Here is a 24,103-nt window from a genome sequence, read left to right as displayed (position 1 = left end):
GGTATTGCCGTTATTTCAGAACTCTTAAATGGCGTGCACATCCACCATTTTGTGGTGAAATTGGAGCTTACAGTAAAATTAGTGTAACTCAGCACTCTACTAAAAGATGTTCATTTCATCTGTGTGAAATCTATTGATATCTGTTATAATATTTGTAAGAAAACTTGCCTAGATGTATGAGAACTTGTGAAGTAATTGAGAATTTTGCAAAAACAGAAATTCTGAAATGTCTCAATATTTTAATAATTATAAAGATGGCTGAAGTATACCGCAAACAAGACCTAGTAGAAAAAAAAAGTCCAAGAGAAACTAACAAGCCCAGAATGTTCGAGTCTGAGTGTAAGAAAGCCGAGACCAATGACAGCAATCCATAACCAAGTTTATCTATTGCTCCCATTTAGACTATTCAGATAGATATGCCTGAAAACACTCAAGATGTCATTAAGTCAATGGAGATTGGAAATAGTGTAGTTATGATGATGATGATGATGATGATGATGATGATGCTTGTTGTTTAAGCCTCAAATCTAGGCCATCGGCGCCGAAATAGTGTGATTCCACAACATTCACAAGAGGAGAGTCTAGCAAAAAAACAGCCTCTAAACCTATATTCTGCACATTCACATATTTCTAACGCCTATCTGACACTTCCATGATGTATTCTGTGCTCAAAAGACCTGTGGTTATAGCTTCCACATGGTCCTTGTTAACTTTTTATGACGCATCGTTAGGTCTACGTGCCTTTTTCTATGTATAAAGTAGTTTACTAATTAATGGTTCTAGCATACTAGAAAATGCGATACAGTTTGCTGGGCATTTCTCTGAAGGGGCACACATATCAGAGAACATCATGCTCAAAAATGCTCCAGAACATGGAACATTGAAGATATTATGAACATATTACTTGTCATCAGATCCCATTATCTCAAAATTATGGTCCTCAATCAATTGCAAGAAGAAGAAGAAGAAGAAAAATCTTTTGAAGTGTTATGTTTGCTTAAAGATGTGCTTTGTGATATTGACTGAATTGAATCCTTCGTACAAATTTCATCAAACATTGCAAGTGTTCGAGGTGCATTAACTCATCAGACAATGAATGCCGTGTTGCTTTTTATGAGTGGTGGTTTTATTTACTGCATCACAGAATAAGCATGTAATTATACATGCAAGCAGGAATTATTGGGATCAAAAGGTAATAACTGTACCTTAATTTATATTAAAAAAAACTGTTTATATTTCAACTATTATTATCACAGAGGAATAATTTGATACATACTTTACTTACTGCAAATATTGCAATTTTTCCTGCTAGATTGTACATAAGCCTGCTTTGCCCTAGCAGGTTGTTTTATTTTACCATGAAGATATATCAGTTCTATGGACACACAAACCTAAAAAGATATACATTTCAGACTTGAATTATGTAGTGCATAAGAGCCTGCAGCTTCTGTGAAGGTAAAAATTTTGATTCTTCATAAGAGGACTGATGGTATAGTAACTGAGCGGCAACCCATTTTAGTTGCGAGGACTCTTTCTGAAACCACTAGAAAAGAGCTGCTTCATAGAAACTGATGGGTTGATAACCACTGTAGTATAATCAAAACCGGAGTCACATTTTAAGCTTGATGGCATCCTGAGCCATATTGCTTGTCTTTCATGACCAGACTGCTGCCTCGCACGTCAGGTAGCTCCTCAGTTGGTCCTGCAAGACTGAGTGAATCCTGTTCCAGAATGAACATCTCTGAACCAGCCAAGAATTGAAGCCAGGGCCTCCAGATGAGAGGCAGGCATGTTATCTCTACACCACAAATCTGGTTAAGTAACCAGTAAAATGGAATCAAAATATACAGTTGATTGTATGCAGTTGTAAAAAAAAAAAAATACAGAAATTGGAAATTCCCCTGCTGAGATACATGAATTGAATACTATACCAGCTAATTACATAATTTGATATTAGGTTTACGAGGTAAAAATGATATTTTCTGTTTTTTTAATGTTATTGTCTACTATTTTATTTTTATTGGTTCTAATTCTTTCATCAAACAAATCTCTAGTAATCCTATTAGAAGGTAATTACCATCTTGATGTTACAGTATTATTGTAGATCTAGAATCTTGGTGGTGACCAGGCTTCGGATAATTGTGCATTTGCATATTGCATATGCAATTGCATATTTGGAGCAGTTTTATCTTAACAGTGCATATTTTGCGGTTTTCCTCCTGTTAGGGAATATTTTGAGGAAAATTTGACATGTATTTGAGATAACTGAAGTGTTAAACCATGCTGGTTATCCTCAGGTAAGTTGTTTGACAGGTCGCCATGGCTTTGTCTACCTGCAATGCAATTAGATGGGTACTGATTCTTAAAATTTCCCTTACAACAGGGCTGTCTCTTCACAGCAACTTTACTACAGTGCTGTATTATAGTGAACATTAAAAGGTGGCGAACACTTTTTTTTTTTTTTTTTTTTACATAGAACGAAGTTCACCTAGCAATGGCAAGCATAAAAATTATTTGTACAACATTTACTGGTACTCAAATTTAACTTGAAACAATTCAACCACAACGTAAAGCAAACTTCTATCCACAATTACTAGCAAAATATTTTGGCATGGTAATGCAATGGTAACTTCTGGGAGGCTACGGCTAACAGTAACAGGACAGGTGGCAGACCCTTCTGGTGAACTGTAATAATAATAATAATAATAATAATAATAATAATAATAATAATGTTACTTGCTTTACGTCCCACTAACTACTTTTACGGTCTTCGTAGACGCCGAGGTGCCGGGATTTAGTCCCGCAGGAGTTCTTTTACGTGCCAGTAAATCTACCAACACGAGGCTGACATATTTGAGCACCTTCAAATATCACCGGACTGAGCCAGGATCGAACCTGCCAAGTTGGGGTCAGAAGGCCAGCGCCTCAACCGTCACTCAGCCCGGCTGGTAAACTGTAATCCTATCTCTGGTTTGAGGGTTGTACATGAAAAGGCACATACCTTACTGTGCTCCTCGCTTATGGGAATGTGTGTGCATAAACCGTAACATCATCAGTTTGTGCATGTGCATAGTTTTCAGGATCGTAGCACAAAATCCAGTGTGCTCCCTGCTTTGTCAGTCAAAATGAACAGCTGTCAATGTAACGGCGTTTCAATAAAGTCGAATGCTTTTGATTGATTGATTGATTGATTGATTGATTGACGAAAACAGGTTGAAACAAAGGAAACTATTTTAAATTATCCATGAATATATGCTTGAGAAACAGGTGTTCACGTGTGAATGTGCTCTTGCGAGTCCACCTCCACTTATCAAAGGACTACTGATATCAGTTGCAGGAACCATTTCTCTTATGTGTTCCAGGCTTCTCAAATAATTAGCAGTTTATAAGTTTAAAATAAGTAAATTGGTACAAGTTATTTTATTGCGATACTGCTTGTTCTCTTACTGATTAAAAATAATTTAACTAAAGTGATGTTTTAATCATTTCTTGTGTTGAAATTTACAAATTATTAAACTGTCTCTTAATGAGACATAATGTAACATCTAGCAAACAGAATATAATTCAAAACAGAATGTTACACATTTTTTTCTGCATAATCTAATTGTCTTCCTGATTTCCTTCAATTAATCAAGATTATTTTGTCTTTCACTTTCAAGATACTTCAGAGTAACAGATACTAAACTTGCTATGAAAATACTCACCTCTAAAGTTCAAGAATCCCAATCTCCCTCTAACCTCAAGAACACCATGGTTTGACCTACAGTAGTTTTCCCTGCTAGTGTCTTCACAAAAAGCCTTCCTATGCCTAGAGAGATATCACATGAAAACGAATGGTTGTCACCATGCTTCAGATAATTATACACTTAAAAGCGCCTAAATTTGCTCCAAAATGTTAAAGTCTGCATTTAGCACAAACATATATTTGATATCACTTAGCAGTTTATATTATAAGAAATGAATGTTAGACTTTAAATATCACCAAAATAACAAAAGAATTACAGACCGTGCTGAAATAAAATGCTCCAGTTTTCAAAGAAATTCAAACGTCTCGATTACACTTAATCACTGCATGACGTAATAGGTTTTGAAACACAAACTTGTGCCTATTTTTGCTTAAAATGTCTTTGTACTCTGAAAACACACTCTCCACATCATATGCCACAATTGGAGCATACACCAACTTGATATCTGAGACTTCTAGTATTGATGCACTCTCAAATTTGCCTTTGCCTTGGACAACACCAGAAATGCTTTTTAAGTTTAAGTAGACCAGCGTTTTTTAGCACTACACTCTGCAATTTTTCCGGAAAACTTGGTTAGTTAGGTTCATTAGGGATCGTTCGACTTCTTCAACAATTCCAATACTAATGTGAAGAGGTAGTCCTTTTTCTTGGAATTTCGTGATGGCTGAAGGTATGCAATGCAAATTGGAACAAATAATTGCTCACGAACACCATCTTTGCTTAAGATTTCTTGAGCTTCTTTAATAGAAGCAGCTTCTTCAGAATCAAGGTCTTCAGCTACCTTTCTTACTACCTCAAAGTAATCAACGTAATAAACAGCAGCTTCGAGCCACATTCCCCATCTGGTATAAACTGGTGAAGGCAGAAGCGGCACATTATCAACTGCATCCAAAGAGAATTTCTTGCGAATTGGAGCCTTCAGAAACACTCTTTTCACTGCAGATATCGACGCGTTTACTTCAGGAAGCCCAGACCAAGATTGTACACGTCACATATGTAGCACATGAACTTCGTCAAGTTGCTGAAGCAGTCCAGATTAATAATTGTTGCAGTCTTAGTTTTTCGGTGTGAATGTAATCATGTCGATATAGTGGATGCTGATATAGATGTTGATTCCCATAGGGAATCTGAAATATTTGTTCATCTGATGGCCAAGCAGGCATCAATTTTTCGTGATGAGACAAAGTCTCTTAGTGCATTGGCACTGCCGGTGGCTCCAGTTAGCCTACGCAGTGGCCTCCACGGTATGCACTAGCCAGCGTATTGGTAGGTGTGCTAGGTACCAACTGATGAGCCCACCCTAGCACACGAGGGCGAAGCGCTGGCAACCAAGAATGAGCTAGCTGGAAAATTTATAATGTCCAATAACGGACCATTTATATTGGTATTATAGTGCATGCTTCCATTATATGATGTACTACATTGAAAATGTAGGACAGTTAGAAAAGAAAATTAAGTGAGTTTATAAAGCGTATCAGTGTATAACAAAATTCAACATATATTTATTCTACTACTAAGTTGATGAAGATTTCGTAATACAACCTTCTAATAATGTATTGAAGGAACATTTGCAGTTATGTTACATTCATTCTGGAGAGGATAAATAAGTTCAGTTACTCAAAAAAATTGAAAATGAAAACCTACAACCTGTTTTCCAGTCAATGACCGGGTCAGGGATGTAATGAATGAAGCAAAAAAATTTATGGAAGTATAATATTTATTTAAGCCATGTTAGTACAGCATAATTGATTCATTATACAAAAATGTATTAAATACAAAAAATTATAGATAAGTTTTCATGAAATTGCATTTTAAGGTCCATTAGGTTATTTTGATTGTATTTTGAGGATTATTTTAGTTTTATGTCTTTGAAAATTACAGAAGGTTGAATAGCCTGACTTGAGTATCCTGGAAAGGAATGTTATATTGCCCGAGTGGGACAGGGAGAACGTCATTAATGGGGAAGTACAGTAGTAAACCATTGCCCATTGGAGTGAGACTGAATTGACCTGTTGGATTACCCATAGTGCTAAATGGCAGCCTCTTTGTAGTCTCATAAGGAATGACAATGCACAGATATTATAATCATTACCGGTCACAAATTATAGTTATGCTGTAAGCTTTTCAATCTAACTGTAATCTTTTGCCAAGGTTCACATTACTCTCTGATTTTCTTTATTCTTTTGGAGATTAAGGGAGGGAAGTTTGAGACCTTCTGAATGACATTAACAATTTTGCATTATTAGTGTCCTGGGGTTGGCAGAGCACCAAGGCTTAGTTTAGGACTTTGCCAGGAATTTAAGGCCAGATGCCCTTCCTGCTGCCTTGTGCTAACCCAATTGATAATCGCCGTGGAAGTCAACAGCATTCAAATGTAGGACACAGAGTATGGGAGCCAAGTGACTAGACTGCTGCAACTTTAATGCTCCATAATTCTATTGATTATATAGGTCTGCAAATTTTGTGGAAAATTGTCTAGATTAACTGATTTCAGTTTTTACTATCACAAGAATTGTTTTAATAAAAAGGTATCAAATTTTATAAACATAAAATACAAAACTTACAAGATTTTACTTTTAAGTGGAAGTCGCGGGGGGGAATAGCGGATGTTTAAGTTCCAGGAATATGAACTGGATTTAATTAGTTTTACTCCTCTGCTAAATCATCTTCCCTCTATTTCCTTTGTTAATTTTTAAACTATTTCATTGAACTCTGACTTATATGTCACATATGTTAATATGAGAATGAATTTCTGTAAACTCTTACACCTAAATTTCTGTTTTTGTTTTTTTTTAAATACAGTCAACTACTCTCTCTTTCTTAGAGAGCATCAAAAATAAAACCTAAACATCATAGATGAGTCATTCAAACAACACAAGATAAGGGACTATTGCAGGACATTTAGACAATATCAATCAAAGTATACTCTACACACACTCATGATGAAAAATAAACAAGGGAAATTAGCACACAATAATCAAGAGAATGCCAAAATTCTAGCCAATCACTTCAAAGAATTACTAAATGCTACGGAACCAAAAGAATACTTAGAATGTGATCCCTGTCCAAAAACCGAGCTCGATAGCTGCAGTCGCTTAAGTGCGGCCAGTATCCAGTATTCGAGAGATAGTAGGTTCAAACCCCACTGTCAGCAGCCCTGAAGATGGTTTTCCGTGGTTTCCCATTTTCACACCAGGCAAATGCTGAGGCTGTACCTTAATTAAGGCCACAGCCACTTCCTCCCACTCCTAGCCCTTCCCTGTCCCATCGTCGCTGTAAGACCTATCTGTGTCGGTGCGATGTAAAGCATTTAGCAAAAAAGAAAACCTTATCCAAAAAATAAAACAAGCCTAGAAAATATTATACCACCAGATTTCAATAAGTAATCAAAGTGATTGGTTGGCTCAAGAAAACAATAATAATTAGTAAATTAATATCGTAATGGTCCACCTTTTTCAATTCTATAATATGCAATTTTTTTAAATTGCTAAACTAGGGATTAGTTTTGGCCTTGACTGGCCATCTTCAGCCGTAATCTACTACATCTAATAACTAAACAAATGTACAAACACACAATTGAAAAAAAAAAAGAAATGTACAAAAATGCAATTGACATTAAAATCTGGGATGAACTATGTGTAATATTTGAAAAATAAATAAATTAGGCTCTAAATTCTTAGCATCTGGAGTATGCTCATCATCCAGACTCTTTCTTGCATTAATATTCATAGAATTGTTAGTTCCATCACTGCTAATCATTACAATTTCAATTGCAGAACAGGAACTGGTAAATGTTGATTCTGTAGTCAGATCATCAATCACTAAATCTACTTGAGTGGTGTTGGCAGTATGCAAGCCACTGGACGCCACTGTAAATAACCACCAGCTGATGCAGAACCGCTAGATGGTGTTTCCACATAAACCAACATAAATAAAATGAGATGTTCGTGTAGTGCTTGTTAAAATCTTGCTGAAATGTTGTTGGACATTGTCAGGACGGCACATGAAGATATGGTTAATACTGACAATTCTTAATTTGTGGCTGGTATAAATTCACAATTCATTGCGGTGTCCATGAAATTAACCTGAATAAATGATAGATAAAATTAATAAATTGAAAATGAAAGTGTGTTAGCCAAATGGCATAGGTTATATGAGACCTCTCATTGCGGCATGTGGTGTGTGGCCTATTGTTGTGTGCCTCATACTAGCGGTTGTGAGATTCAAAGGAAAAGGAAGGGGCCTGACAAGGGGTGAGGGGGGTGGGGCAAGGGGAGAGATCTAGGAAATGAGTGGGGATGGAGCAGAATGGGGGGGAATTAAGGTGGGGCTGAAGAAGTGGGAAAAGAGATGGCTGCTGAGGAAAGGTGCTGAGAATATTATGAAAAACTGAATTATGACTTGTTGGTTTGACGTTTCTAAAAGTGGAAATTGGAAGGTCAAATAGGATATTTGGCTTTTCTGAAATGTCAAGATTATGATTCGGGTTAAAATATTGATCTGTATGTATGAAGCAGCTTTCAGTAACTTTTTATTTTGATCATTTCCATATCTTGTTTTATGTCTGTGAATTTGTGATTATTTTCATGCATATGCTGTCCTACAGCTGAAAATTTATTGTACTTCAGGGCATTGATGTGTTCCGAGCACCTTATATTAAAATTCCTCCCGGTCTGTCTGATGTGAGAAGAATTACAGCTCTTGCAAATAATCCCGCATACTCCTGATTTTGAAAAACTATTGAACTTGTTTATGGATGTGGCATTATGTAAGACTTGTGCATTCCTATTGTTGGTTTTGAAAACTACTTTTACATTGTGCTTTTCAAAAATGTTGGTGACTTGTAAATTTGTTCGTTGAACGTAAAGATAGAAAAGGAGGAGTTGCTTTGTTTATCTTTTTTCAAAGTGGTAGAGGGGCGCTATTTATATTTATTGATTAGTTTTTCAATAAAGAAACCGTTGTATCAATTAGATTTAGCTATATTATGAATGGTGTTCAACTAATTTTTGAGGTCTCTTTTAGACATTGGAACATTGAAGGCTTGGTATACCATGCTGTTCTACACTGCTCGTTTGTGAATTTGGGGGTGTGAAGAATCTTGACGGATTGTAGTGACTGTGTTGGTGGTTTTTTTTTTTTTTTTTTTTTTAATCTTAAGTAGCTTGGGTGCCTGATAATAGTTTTCAAAAAAATTAATTTTCCTTTCAATTTCAGATTCAAGTGTGAATTTCATATGCGGTTTAATGTTATTTAGATTAATGAGGGTGGTAGCAGCATCTGTGATGCTCTCATCCATAATTACTATGGTGTCATCTACATATCTTGCCCAAAAAAGGATGTTGTCAAAGTTATCAATTTTGGTGTGTTCCAAAAACTCCAATAAATCTCGGCTAAGGTACCTGAGACCGGTGATCCCACAGCCAATCCTTCTTGTTGATAAATAACATTATCGAAAGTGAAATAGTTGTTGCTTATAACTAATTTAAGCGTAGACATGAAATCCTGTATTTCTAATATACTTAGACCCGCTGCATTTTGCTTAAATTGTTTTGAATGATGGGGGTATACCTTGGCGATTTGTATGCTAGGATACATGTTTACAATATCGAATGTGTGAAGGGAATGATTGGATTGAATGTTAAACTTTTTAAATTTATTGATCAATTCTTTAATGTTTTTGACAGATTTTTTGACAAAAAATTATAGTTCCTTCTGAAAAAATCTTAGAATGAATTGTGATGCTTTATATAACGGACTTGTCTATAGTTAATGATCGGGCGAATGGGGACGCCAGTTTTGTGTATCTTGGGGAGGGCTTTGGCAGTGGGTAAACCTGGGTTCATATTAATTAATTTAGTTTTTTCTTGATCTGTCAATAGATATGAAGTATTCTTGAGGGTCTGCTTAAGTTGATGTTGGATTCTTGGGGTAGGGTACGTCTTTACTGTAAAGAATGAGCTATCTTTAAAAAATTGATTTGTTTTGCTTATATATTCATTTGTGTCCATTATGACGGTGACGGTTGTGTTACCTTTATCTGCTTTTGTAATTATAAGATTATTATCATTGATTTTCTTTTTGAGAGAATGTATTTGCTTTTTGTATGAGAATCGAATCCTTGTAGCTATTATCGCCATGAGTAGTAAGGGGTGAATTACGGGAGTTAATATTGTTCTGTGGGTTAAGAATGGAGTTTAATTTTCTTTTTACTTTATCTGCTGGCAATTTGCTAATGGCTAATTCTGCTTCTACTGTTGTAGTGATGGCTGTGTTCAGAGTGTTAAAATTAGGCCAATTGTGTTTAGGGCCCTTGGCTAAAGTGGAACTTTCATCTTCATTCAATGGTACCTTGGACAAATTTATGATCGGAGGGTGAAATTGGTTGGACATGTTAGGCCTAGTGTTTTTGTTGGTTTCTTTAGCATAGTTATTGTTGAGCTTGGAGGTCAATAACGTATACAGCTTTGTCTCTAGGGTTTGTTGTTTCTTTGATAATACAATAAATAATCTATTGTCAACTTGAACTAGAAATAGGTTCCAGTGAGCATCCAAAAGTAAACTTGTAGTTTTGAGGTGAGCCTCATATAATCTATGATTAAAAAGGACTTTGTCTTGTACAAAAAATTTGATCTCCTCTCTCAGCCAAATCTTATTTGTTCTAGTTTGGGTTTTAGTAATTTGAAAAGAAGAATGATGATTCTTAAACTTGATTTTAAGAAAGTTGAGTGTCAAATTGTGAGCGATACACTGTGTGAGAAATTCAATGTCTTTGCCCAATTTGGCTATTTTGACTTTAAGACGTAAATATAAATAGGCTTTATATTTTGCCTGGTTGGCTACGTAATCATAGGATATAAACTTCATGGTTTTGATCCGTATTGAATTGTGATCACAATAATAATTATTAAATTAATGTTGTAATGGTCCACCTTTTCAATACTATAATATGCAATTTTTGTGATAACATTACTAAACTAGGACTAGTTTCGGCCTTGGCTGGCCATTTTTAGCCTTAATTGTAATGCATCTGATAACTAAACAAATGTATAGACACACTATTGACATAAAAAGAAATGTACAAAAATACAATTGACATTAAAATCTGGGATGAACTATGTGTAATATTTGAAGAATAAACAAATTAGGCTCTAAATTCTTAGCATCTGGAGTATGCTCATCATCCAGACTCTTTCTTGCATTAATATTCATAGAATTGTTAGTTCCATCACTGCTAATCATTACAATTTAAATTGCAAAACGGGAACTGGTAAATGTTGATTCTGTAGTTAGATCATCAATCACCAAATCTACTTCAGTGGTGTTAGCAGTATGCAAGCCACTGGACGCCACTGTAAATAACCACCCGCTGATGCAGAACCGCTAGATGGTGTTTCCACATAAACCAACGTAAATAAAATGAGATGTTCCTGTAGTGCTTGTTAAAATCTTGCTGAAATGTTGTTGGACATTGTCAGGACAGCACATGAAGATATGGTTAATACTGACAATTCTTAATTTGTGGCTGGTATAAATTCACAATTCATTGCGGTGTCCATGAAATTAACGTGAATAAATGATACATAAAATTAATGAATTGAAAGAGAAAGCGTGTTAGTCAAATGGCATAGGTTATATGAGACGTACCTCTCGTTGTGGCATGTGGTGTGTGGCCTATTGTTGTGTGCCTTATACTAACGGTTGTGAGATTCAAAAAAAAGGAAGGGGCGGGGCAAAGAGAGAGGTGTGGGAAAAGAGAGGGGGGGATTAAGGTGGGGCTGAAGGATGTGGGGAAAAGAGGTGGCTGCTGAGGAAAGGTGCTGTGAATATTATGAAAAACTGAATTATGACTTGTTGGTTTGACATTTCTAAAAACGGAATTTGAAGGTCAAATAAGGGTATTTGGCTTTTCTGGAATGTCATTAAGATTATGATTTGGGTCAAAGTATTGATCTATATGTATGAAGCAGCTTTCAGTAATGTTAAGAAGGGGTCCTTTGTTGATGATTTTGATAATTTCCTTATCTTGTTTTATGTCTGTGAATTTTTTATTATAGTCATGCATATGCTGTCCTACAGCTGAAAATTGATGATCTGACTACAGAATCAACATTTACCAGTTCCCGTTCTGCAATTGAAATTGTAATGATTAGCAGTGGTGGAATTAACAGTTCGATGAATATTGATGCAAGAGAGAGTCTGGATGATGAGCATACTCCAGATGCTAAGAATTTAGAGCCTAATTTATTTATTTTTCCAATTTTACACATAGTTCATCCCAGAGTTTAATGTCAATTGTATTTTTGTACATTTGTTTTTGTCACTTGTGTGTTTGTACATGTGTTTAGTTATTAGATGTATTGCATTAAGGCTGAAGGTGGCCATCCAAGGCTGAAACTAGTCCATAGTTTAGTAATGTAATTTAAAAAATTGCATATTATAGTATTGAAAAGGTGGACCATTATGACATTAATTTATTATTGTGATCACAATTCAATACGGATCAAAACCGTGAAGTTTATATCCTATGGCTCAAGAACTACAAGACAGCAGGAGAGAATCAAGTGGTTGCAGAGCTGTGGAAGAATGCAAATAAACAAACACTTCAGAACCTCCACAAACACTTCATAGACATCTGAAATTCTGAAAAATTGCCTAAAGAATGGAACACTGCTATAATTCATTCCATACACAAATAGGGTGATAGATTGGATCCACATATTTACCAGGGGATTTCCTTACTTGATGTCACATACAAGATCCTGTCTAGAATTATCCTGACAAGAATTCAGGAACAACTCGACCAAGAACTTGGAGAATATCAGGAAGTATTTCGACCTGGAAGAAGTTGTCCACATCAAATCATCCGTCTTAAGTAGATCATGAAACAAGAAAAAGTTAGTCATCACTTTTTCTGACTTCAAGAAAGCGTATGACTGCATCCATTGTGAGTCGTTACTTAAAATCCTCAAGGAATGTGGATTACACCAGAAACTTATCATCCTTATTGGAATTATCATAAAGAACACTAAATCAAAAGTTAAATTCAGCGGGAGTTGCCTGAATCATTTGAAATCCGGACTGAACTTCGACAGGGTGACGGTCTCTCACCATTACTATTTAACTGCACACTGGAGAAAATCATTTGAGAGTGGACTAAGAAATGCCAATCAAACATCAAGATTGGCAAAAATAACAAACTCAATTGCCTGGCATTTGCAGATGACCTTGCTCTGCTCGCAAATAGTGTAAAAGAGGCTAAACACCAAACTGAAGAACTCGAATAAACAGCAGCAAAAGTCGGACTAAAAATCTCATTTGAAAAGACTGAAATGATGCCATCCTTCAAGGTTGAAACACCAACTATCACACTGAATAATAACAAACAAATTAAGGTTGTAAATAAATTCAAGTATCTTGAGGATATTTTTACTTGGTACTTAAATGAGAAAGTATCAGTAGAAAATAGAACAGTCAAATAGAAACAAGCACAACGTATCACTTGGCCAACCTACAAGAAGAAATCTCTCTCGATAAATGCAAATATCAAACACTACAACTCTGTTATTAAACCTGAAGCAACCTATGTTAGTGAAACACTATTCAATTTGAACACCAAATCAACAACAGATAAATTACAGAAGACAGAAAGAAGAATCCTTAGAACAATCATAAACAAAAAGCACCAAGTAGACAGACACTGGCGATTATTACCTAATGAGTTTGTTTACCAGGAAACTGAGTCAATAATAGACACAATGCGGAAAAGGAGCAATGCATTTTTCTGCCACATATCAAGACTACCAGAAACCAGGGTACTGAAACATTTTTTCAACTACTTTTGGAAAAGTGAAACCAAGAATAATTGGTTCAAAGAAGTCCAAGATGATTTAGATGAATTAGGCTTGACAATCAGCAATTTGAAGACTGAGAAGAGAAGAGGATCCTAAGAAACAGAGACTTGAGACTTAGACTAAAAATTTTAGTACACCATAACTGATGAAGAAAAGGCAGCCAGGTCAGAAATATTTAAGTAGTTCTGGGAGCAGAAGAAGAAATATAAGCCAAATGTGTTGTTAATACTCTTAAGACTTAAATGTATATGGATTGATTAAAGTGCTCCAATGTGAGCGTAAAATAATTTTTAAAAACTACTCACTTTGTAAAGAAACTATACATGATGGAACTTTTTCACTGTTTTTCCTATAATCAGAACAAAAAATCGCCAATTGGATTTCAGGCAATTGTACCATCACAGGAATATTATTTCTTAGTGAAGTAACTTTTTTCAAAAATATCAATTCATGATCATTGTATTCTACAGTGGTGTTCCTATGGTAACTATTTTCTCCCATTCAGTTGTCTGTACTATAGTTTAGAATTTCAAACTGATAAATAAAATACACAGAAGTTGCAAGTTCATTGTTACTTGAACAGATTTTGTTAATGAATTTTTTTAATTAACGGGTGATTGAGAGCTTGTGGTCCACATTAAATGACACCACTTTGCAAAATAGCTTCCATTTTAAAAATTGGAAGTGTGATATAAATTGAGAGAATTAGTAACAATTTTAATGTATGTTGTACTAATTATGTCTTCTATATCAACAGGCTATTGCAAAGCTGAGGTGGACTGAACCTACACTGATTCAGGAAAAAGCTATTCCTCTGCTTTTGGAAGGCAAAGATGTTCTTCTCCGAGCACGAACTGGTTCTGGCAAAACAGCTGCATTTGCCATTCCTGTTATCCAGAAAATTTTAAATTATAAACAGGTATAATTGCATTTACTGATGAACAAATGTGAGAAGAATGAACTAATATGTCTTACTCTAAGTGAGGATGGTTGCCCAGTTGTACTTCCTCTTAAAGCAAGAATAACCACCACCACTTATCCTAAGTTTCAGTATAGTTGAGAAAAGTATTGAATATGAAGGAGAACTTGGTTGATAAAATGCAGTATATTTTATTTTAGGTGGCCAAGGAACAAGTAGTGAAGGCTTTGGTCCTAGCCCCAAGCAAAGAACTTTGTCAACAAATTCATAAGAATTTTCTCGAGTTGACCGACAAATGCTGCCGTGAAGTTCGCTGTGTTGACATATCTCCTCAGGTAAAGGGTTTTTTAATAATATATAATTAGCTGTTTAATGAGCATATTTAGTGAATATATATCTAATTTACAGGCTTTGTGATTTTGGCCCTTCAACACCCAGCATTGTAAATATATAAGATATGTATTATATATGAAAAGGAGTCTTATATCTGTGAAGAGTAAAATCTGAGAAGCAAAGGCCTAGTTTACCATGGCTGTTTCTCTTATTTCTGGGGCATTAAAATTTTTCTGTAGAACAGCTGAAGTAATCTTGGTGTTCACAGCAAAATTTCAAATGACCTTACATTTGGGTTCATTCCAATGTGAGAGCGCATGCCTCTGACTGAGAGCAGAAAATGTACACTAGGCCTGGCCATGCTGGTACTGTGAACTCTGTGAACTACTAAGGCTACAAGCAAAAGTCATGTGAACTTCAACAATAGGCACGGAGCTGTTTAGAGAGGCATAATTTCTTACGACCACAGTTTGCAGTGTGGTATGGGTGAAACAGGTTATTCATAAACAGTGTCACAGGTCGAGCAATAAATAGTGGCTTTATTGTTACTGTGATGATGATGATGATGATGATGATGATGATGATGATGATGATGTCCTCCTCGACGTATCTGTTGATGGTAACATCCTGGCATTATTATTTTCGTGAGTGTGAATGGATACGACTAGCTTATCCAGTCTTAGTCTTGAATATTCTTATGCACTCTGCACAGTGCAATTGTCCACTGTCATTATAGGAGCACATATACTACAACTTTGACCTAGTCTTTTTGAGATGGCACTTCGCATCAGGATCTTGAAGATCTTCATAGGTATGGACACCCATCTCAATCTCCTGACACCACCGTCGCCGTAGTTGTACGTTTCTTCCAGTTGCTAACTGATATGTTGCATGACGTCAGGTTGCGCTTCAAGACGTCTTTGTAATGCAGGAGGTACTGACCACCAGCCTTACGTTCACCACTCTGAAGTTCTGAAAAGAAGACAGATTTTGGTAGTCTGACATCATTCATGCGCATCAAATCTTCATGCCACCTTAGTTGGCCTTCCATCAGCAGAGACTCTACATGTTGGATCTTTGCAGAACTCAGAGTTGGGAATATGACCTTGCCTCTTCACTCACAGAATTGTCCTTAGACATTTCATGTAGAAACTGTCCAAATATTGAATGTCATGTTTATATAGACACCAGATCTCTGAAGCATACAGATGCATCTCTGGCAGGTTGCTTCAGTATTTGGGTCTTAGATACGCTGATCACCAAGCCAAATTTACGACATGAAATGTCTAGTTCATCAAGATATTGCTATAAATTTTCCTTCTATTGTATCAGCTATGAGACATACATTGTTGGCATAGAGAATGTCAAGTATACATACTTGGCAGACTTTATACTTTGCTTTAAGACAGGAGTTATCAAAGATGTTTTTGTCAGACCTCACATTCAGAACAGTCTTATGATGGAGAGATGAAATACTGTAGTGTTAAATATATCATAGTTTTATTATTTAATTGAAAATGGATACTTCTAGTTCTTCTAGTACAGTGGTTCTAAAACGTTTTGATGCGCAGAACCTTTTTTAAATCAGTTTATATGATGGAGCCTCTTAGGCCTACCTTATGTCTTAAGTGTTTAAAAGTAGTTTTACAGGAAAGGAGGAAGAGGGGATAGATAGTATGGATGTGGAAAGTAAAGAGATGTATGAACTATTGTGCAGTGTCCATGCAATGCAATTTTTTTTAAACTTAGAAATTTACCATAATACATCACTTTGTAACTACAACCAATACACATAAATGGTCTTCCAAAGTTCAATAAATCCAACCATTTGCGTTACAACAGATTTTACATTATTGGTAATAGCAACAATAAGGTCTATTCCATAACCTCAAGACTTGGCAGAGAATCTTCATTATGTGTTGTATTATGAAATGAAATGTAGCTGAGGATAGAGAACAACGGTTGCATAGACAAGGCATTGCCTCTAGACATTATGATGATGATGATGATGATGATGATGATGATAATGATTATTATGATGATGATGATGATGACATTGTTGTCCAGAATAATTTCTAGATTTTTAAATTTTGATTCTACTTTTAGTTTCTCATTCCTTAATTACATTCCATTTTTATTTATTTTGTTTGCTGGAGGGCTGCAGAACTCTTGGGAAGTGTACACAGAACCCTAAAGGCTCTGCAGAGCACAAGTTAGGAATCATAATTCTAGTGAAACAAAAAGTGCAGTTATAATCTCCATTTTGTTGAAAATTACATTTTCAAAAAGAACCGAGTTTAATAGCTGGATTTTTAAGATCTAAATGCCGTATGCTAAAACATGTATATGCCTTTCCTCTCCCCCCCTGCCTAACTCTCTCCCTACCCCCCCCCCTCGCTCTGCCTCCATCTTAGCCTCCCTGTAATATGAACCCACAATGTGCCCCTGTTAAGAATGCTGGTATGGTTCATTTTATCATCCTTTCCCTTCATCTAAATGCATCCATTCCAATAAATTAAAGGGTGCCAACAGTAGGTTGGTCTATCCTGTATTAGCATATTAATATAGATTTGTGCATTGGCATGACCTTTTAATTTCTATATTTTTTTTTTTAATTAACAAAGGCTGTTATTTAAATTGTGAGATAACATTGTTCACATTCCAAATCACATGTCTTCTGTAGACATGTTGAAATAAAAGAATTCAGTGATGTATTATACTGATAAAAGAAGTGTAGTTCATGTTATTAAATTTCTGGGTTATATACGTGATGTGTTAAGAGGTATAATGCAGATGTTTGCCTATTTTTCAGGTTGATTTATCATCCCAACGACCTCTTCTCATAGAGCTACCAGATATTGTAATAGCCACTCCATCTCGAGCTCTAGCACATCTTAAATCTCAGAATTTAGTTCTTAAACATTCTTTAGAATTTCTGGTTATAGACGAGGCAGATTTAATTTTCTCATTTGGCTATGAAGATGAAGTAAAGGAAGTTATTAGGTGAGAACATTTATTTCTTTTTATTTCTGTATATTGTTTTGTTGATATTTACCTGACTTCCACATATAACAGTAAAATTCTAATCTACATTTTACTTTTATATATGCTTCCCTTAAAAGTTGAATAGAAACTACATTAGTTGAAGTTATTTTTATACTCTTCCTGGAGTACGTTAATACTCTCTACATTCTTGTTTTCTAATATTTTTAGATATATTTTTAATAACAGTTCAATTCAGTATGAAGTTTTGTGTAGATGAATATCAAAGAGAAAAGCTGAATTCACAGAATATAAGAATCATATTGAATTTTCCTTCTTTACATCAAACTGTGCTCGTTTCTTGTTCCTTGACTTAGACTTGTGCATTTGGAAATAATATCTGCAAACTTACACTGACTGACAGAGCAAATGCAACACCAAGAAGGAGTGGTTCGAAAGGGATGAAAGTTGGGGGAAAAACAGAGACGGCACGTACGAATAATTGATGTTTATTTCAAACCGATATGCAGGTTACACAATGCGCACGGCATCGACTCAGTAGGATGTAGGACCACCGAGAGCGGCGATGCACGCAGAAACACGTCGAGGTACAGAGTCAATAAGAGTGCGGATGGTGTCCTGAGGGATGGTTCTCCATTCTCTGTCAACCATTTGCCACAGTTGGTCGTCCGTACGAGGCTGGGGCAGAGTTTGCAAACGGCGTCCAATGAGATCCCACACGTGTTCGATTGGTGAGAGATCCGGAGAGTACGCTGGCCACGGAAGCATCTGTACACCTCGTAGAGCCTGTTGGGAGATGCGAGCAGTGTGTGGGCGGGCATTATCCTGCGGAAACAGAGCATTGGGCAGCCCCTGAAGGTACGGGAGTGCCACCGGCCGCAGCACATGCTGCACGTAGCGGTGGGCATTTAACGTGCCGTGAATACGCACTAGAGGTGACGTGGAATCATACGCAATAGCGCCCCAAACCATAATGCCGCGTTGTCTAGCGGTAGGGCGCTCCACAGTTACTGCCGGATTTGACCTTTCTCCACGCCGACGCCACACTCGTCTGCGGTGACTATCACTGACAGAACAGAAGCGTGACTCATCGGAGAACACGACGTTCCGCCATTCCCTCATCCAAGTCGCTCTAGCCCGGCACCATGCCAGGCGTGCACGTCTATGCTGTGGAGTCAATGGTAGTCTTCTGAGCGGACGCCGGGAGTGCAGGCCTCCTTCAACCAATCGACGGGAAATTGTTCTGGTCGATATTGGAACAGCCAGGGTGTCTTGCACATGCTGAAGAATGGCGGTTGACGTGGCGTGCGGGGCTGCCACCGCTTGGCGGCGGATGCGCCGATCCTCGCGTGCTGACGTCACTTGGGCTGCGCCTGGACCCCTCGCACGTGCCACATGTCCCTGCGCCAACCATCTTCGCCACAGGCGCTGCACCGTGGACACATCCCTATGGGTATCGGCTGCGATTTGACGAAGCGACCAACCTGCCCTTCTCAGCTCGATCACCATACCTCTCGTAAAGTCGTCTCTCTGCTGGAAATGCCTCCGTTGACGGCGGCCTGGCATTCTTAGCTATACACGTGTCCTGTGGCACACGACAACACGTTCTACAATGACTGTCGGCTGAGAAATCACGGTACGAAGTGGGCCATTCGCCAACGCCGTGTCCCATTTATCGTTCGCTACGTGCGCAGCACAGCGGCGCATTTCACATCATGAGCATACCTCAGTGACGTCAGTCTACCCTGCAATTGGCATAAAGTTCTGACCATTCCTTCTTGGTGTTGCATTTGCTCTGTCAGTCAGTGTATAAAAAGAAGTATATGTGTAACATTCTACTTATCAAGTACAAGAAAATCATTCAGCCTGTATAATGTATAAAGACTGCTGTCAAACTTGAAACTCATTTTGGATATTTACACCATTTCAGTGTGTGTATACGAAGGCTATTTTTTTAATTAGGATCCGTTTGTTCATAGAAACAAAAGTAATTATGATATTGCCAAAATCTTTTATTATGTCCTCTTTACACATTAAGCTATTTTTCTACATAGTTACCATGTTTGTTTAAACATTTATCATAGTGTTTCACCAATTTTTGTGTCCCCTCATCGTAGAACTCTGCTGCCTGTGACTGAATTCAGTCTTCAACTGCTGTATTGACTTCTTCATCAGTGTCAAACCTCTGACCGGCGAGAACTGTTTTGGGTAACAGAACAGATGATAATTGTTGGCGCAAGGCCCAGGCTGTATGGTGGATGGTCCATTTACTCGCATCCAAAAGATCGGATTAACTCTTAAGTTCGAGCAACAGAATGAGGTCGTGCATTGTCGTGCAGCAACAAAACTCCAGATGATAATAGACCCTGTCATTTATTCTATACAGCATGCTGAAGCTTTTTCATGGTCGTGCAGTACAGAGCTGAGTTTATTGTTCTCCCTTGTGGCATAAAGTCTAACAGGATGCCATATCTCTCCCAAAACATAGTGGCCATAATCTTGCATTTTGACATTGTCTGTTTGGCTTTCACATTGACTGGAGTTGATGTGTATGGCCATTCCATTTATTGCTGCTTCGATTTTGGAGTCAAATGCGAAGCCTATGTTTCGTCCCCTGTGACAGTGTGATCTAAACTTTGATCTTCTTCCTCACTGTATCGGAACAAAAAGGTCAAAGCACAAGCCATTCTCTTGGTTTTATGTTCCTTAGTACACAGTCTGGGAACCCATCGTATGCACAGTTTTCTGAACTGCAAGCACTGACTTTGAAACTTGTGGAAATTGCGGTGACAAAGTGGATATCGTGAAACGCCAGCCTTCTATAGATTTTTGCATTTACTGCATGCACCAAATCATCTGAGATTAAAGGAGGTTAGACCAGTCGCAGTTCATCATGGACATTGTCCCGCCCGTCCTTGAACAGTCTTGCCCATTTACACACCTTGCTGTCGCTCATTGCATTTGGGCCATACACCTCACTTATCTTGCGATGAACATCTGCAGCTGATGTTCCTTGCAGTATAAATTTGAATCACAGACCTTATTTCACACTTTGTGGGATGTTCAATTATCTGAAACATTTCAACTGCCCACACCGAACCATATGTATCGTTGCGACTGCAACTGCTGTCGGCTCATGCCCAAGACATGTCAGAAGGCAGCACGCATGCACATTTCGACGGGTGCACCAACTTTATATAGCTACAGTCGATCGGACCTTATTTAAAATATAACCCTCATACTTTGTCGCAGTTGTAACTAACACACTGAGGGTAATGCATCGCAGAACTCTCATTGTCTTCTGTGGTGAGTACAAGAAGAAGAATCATCTTGTGCTGATAATTTCAGATGTGTTTTTACCTTGCAAGTTGGAACATTATACCTGAAAACCATATTTACTCCTGTGAAATAAATATGGCAACAAAATAAATATTTTTTACCCAACGCAGTTGAAGAGCTCGTTTCCAAAACTCACTAAGGCATTTTGTGACAAAATTGAGAAATCCATTAGATCTTGTTCATAATGTGGAGACCTGTCTGTTGCTAATATTTTATTCCAGAACTCACTATCTTATCGTAAAGTGTGGAGGTGAAAAATCTTAATTTTTTTCAAAACTGTATTAAGTCACGCCCTGATTTTTTTCCAAACTTTACTAAGTCTAATAAGGTTGCGTATGAGTAAACTCCATTTTTTTCATGTGACATATTGATGAGCTTTGCTGAAGAGCAAGTTTACACATAATTATTCACCCTTTCAGTACTAGATTTTTTAAAGTATGCATACTCTCTCTGTGCTAGTTTTTTAACTCTCACTATCGAAGGGTAGGAAGGGTCCACCTATTCAATACCATTAGAATGTATATTGTCTAATAAACTGGGACTAGTTTCGACCCCATATATATTGGATCATCTTCAGCCACACTCCAATTGGAAGACATAAGCACACATATAACCATTAATAATAATATAAACACTGGTATAACACAATTTACAGTCTTAATTTAAAACATTCCTGAGGTCCGAACAACATATATCCAAACTTGAAACTAAATGACACATCAAAACTGCTGTGGTTGATGCTGAACTAATTCATCGTTCCTACAGCAGCCAATGTTCTTGATTTGATCTGGGAGTTGGTATCCTTATCTGTGTAGACGAGTAACTTGATTGATAATTTATGTTTGTTCATTACCCATATTACTAATGACGTAGCTTTAAGAGGTCCCACTATCGGCAGCCCTGAAGATGGTTTTCCGTGGTTTCCCATTTTCACACCAGGCAAATGCTGGGGCTGTACCTTAATTAAGGCCACGGCCGCTTCCTTCCAACTCCTAGGCCTTTCCTATCCCATCGTCGCCATAAGACCTATCTGTGTCGGTGCGACGTAAAGACCCTAGCTTTAAGAGGAACATTCGTAATTTGAATAGGTATTCCTTTTCATCAGTTGTAGTGATCTATTGTTTAATTTGTTTTGAAGTGATAGGTGGACTCTTCCTACCCTTTGATAGTGATCAGTTGTCAATATGGACCATATGGAATTCATAACATGACTAGTTTTTTAAAACATCTACATTTCGTTCACATTTATATCGCTCCACTTCTGAAGTCTGCTATGTCTGCTATTCAGAGCAATTGGGTAAACTGTTAATACCTTCTTGTATTAATCATTGGTAGCCTCCACAATAAACTGAACCAGTGTAGAACTGAACAAACACAAAAAGATATCTATTTGTAGAGAATCATCATGTAATATATAGTCTGGAACACTTTAATTGCGTGAACAAGAAGTGTAAAGTATTGCAGTAAACTGACCAGCAATCCAAGAAAATTATGACAGCTTATTTATTTCCGTTTCATTGGTGGAAGTCGACTATTTTCATCTTTGTTTTCCTCACTGATCTCATTGTTTGCATGTTCATCATCACTTTTTATCACATCATCTCCAACCTCATATATTCACAGTCACTTTCATTGTCCAATTAAAAACTGTTCAATTTCATCATTGCGAAGGCATCTCTTTTGCGGTGCTGCCATCTTTATTGTTGTGGTTGGAAGCATAGAAGATACATATTTCATCATAGCTAGGAAACAAAATTCTAATGTAAATACGAGGAAAAGTGAACTATCTCTGCTTTACAACATCCTTGAACTTCTGGAGCATCGTTTGAACTGATCGGACACTGCTTCTATTTTTAAGAGCAAAGCAAAGTAGGTGCTGCACAAAAACATATATATATATTTTCTCTTGAGTTATTTGTTTGTTTTAATCTTGTCAATCTTATGTTAATTTTAAGGACACTTCCTCTAAAGCATTACTTTGTCAATTTTATACATTTTTCATCTAAACAGTGTTATGTGGCTGAAGATGTTGATAATATACGAAACATGTACCACTTTTGACCATTAAAAATTGCCTTAAGCAATCACTGTATCGACTAGGTGGAAAATAAATACTTAATTGTGAAACTTGTAATCATGCTAGAAGGCCAAATTGTACAAGCAAGGTAGGATTGTTGAGTCCAGAAGATGTTGCTCATTTACATGACACACTGTATACTGCAGCTACAAATCAAAAGTAGACTCCTTTTAAAATACACTTGAGTGGCCAGAAGTCATGGGAAGACACTGAATGTGATGTTAATAACGAGCTGCTCCTCTGCAAGCCCTCAAAACGGCAGCAATACAGTGAGGCATCCACTTTACAAGGTGTTGAAATCGTTCTGGAGGGTTGTGGACTCACACATCTTGCAATGCTACTCACAGTTTAGGTCCTGTGTAGTTGGTGTGGGGTTCATGGAGCGTACGCCAGCATTGACAGCATTCCAGAAGTGCTCTATTGGATTAAGATTGGGGTATCTGGAGGGCCAGTCCATGGTCGTAACTTGACTGGAGTGCTCCTTCAACCACCTGCATGCCACTACAAAGTGATGACATGGCACATTGTCCTGTTGAAACATGGCATCTTCATCAGGGTACTCTAGGGCCAGAAAGGGATGCAGATGGTCTGAAAGAACGTCCACATAACGTGCAGTGTTCCCTGTAGCTGGACGATGGTGACTGATTACGACCTTGAGAACACATCCCAGACCAGAACTGAGCCACATCCTGCCTGGACACAACCTTGTTGCCACGCAGGATCTATAGCTCCATTGGGCATACACCACACTCTCATGCGCCCATCAGCTCGATACAACTGAAACTGGGATTCATCGGACCATACCACATGCCGCCACTGTTCAATGGTCCAT

General features: G+C 37.3%; 1 protein-coding gene across 2 annotated transcripts in view; it reads left to right on the top strand.

Annotated features, from left to right (window-relative positions):
• Positions 1-24,103, top strand: part of Ddx56 (putative ATP-dependent RNA helicase DDX56) — a 234,228-nt gene that overhangs the window by 74,372 nt on the left and 135,753 nt on the right. For both annotated transcript variants that reach the window (XM_067147356.2, XM_067147357.2), the window contains exons 2-4: positions 14,358-14,519; positions 14,720-14,854; positions 17,665-17,855. In XM_067147356.2, coding sequence (XP_067003457.2) covers positions 14,358-14,519; positions 14,720-14,854; positions 17,665-17,855 — 488 coding nt within the window. The remainder of the gene's footprint in view (positions 1-14,357; positions 14,520-14,719; positions 14,855-17,664; positions 17,856-24,103) is intronic.

This window comes from Anabrus simplex, chromosome 5 (assembly GCF_040414725.1).
Source record: "Anabrus simplex isolate iqAnaSimp1 chromosome 5, ASM4041472v1, whole genome shotgun sequence".
NCBI lineage: Eukaryota > Metazoa > Arthropoda > Insecta > Orthoptera > Tettigoniidae > Anabrus > Anabrus simplex.
Note: the sequence above shows the minus strand (reverse complement) of the source record. Positions and strands in the feature narration are given on the sequence as shown.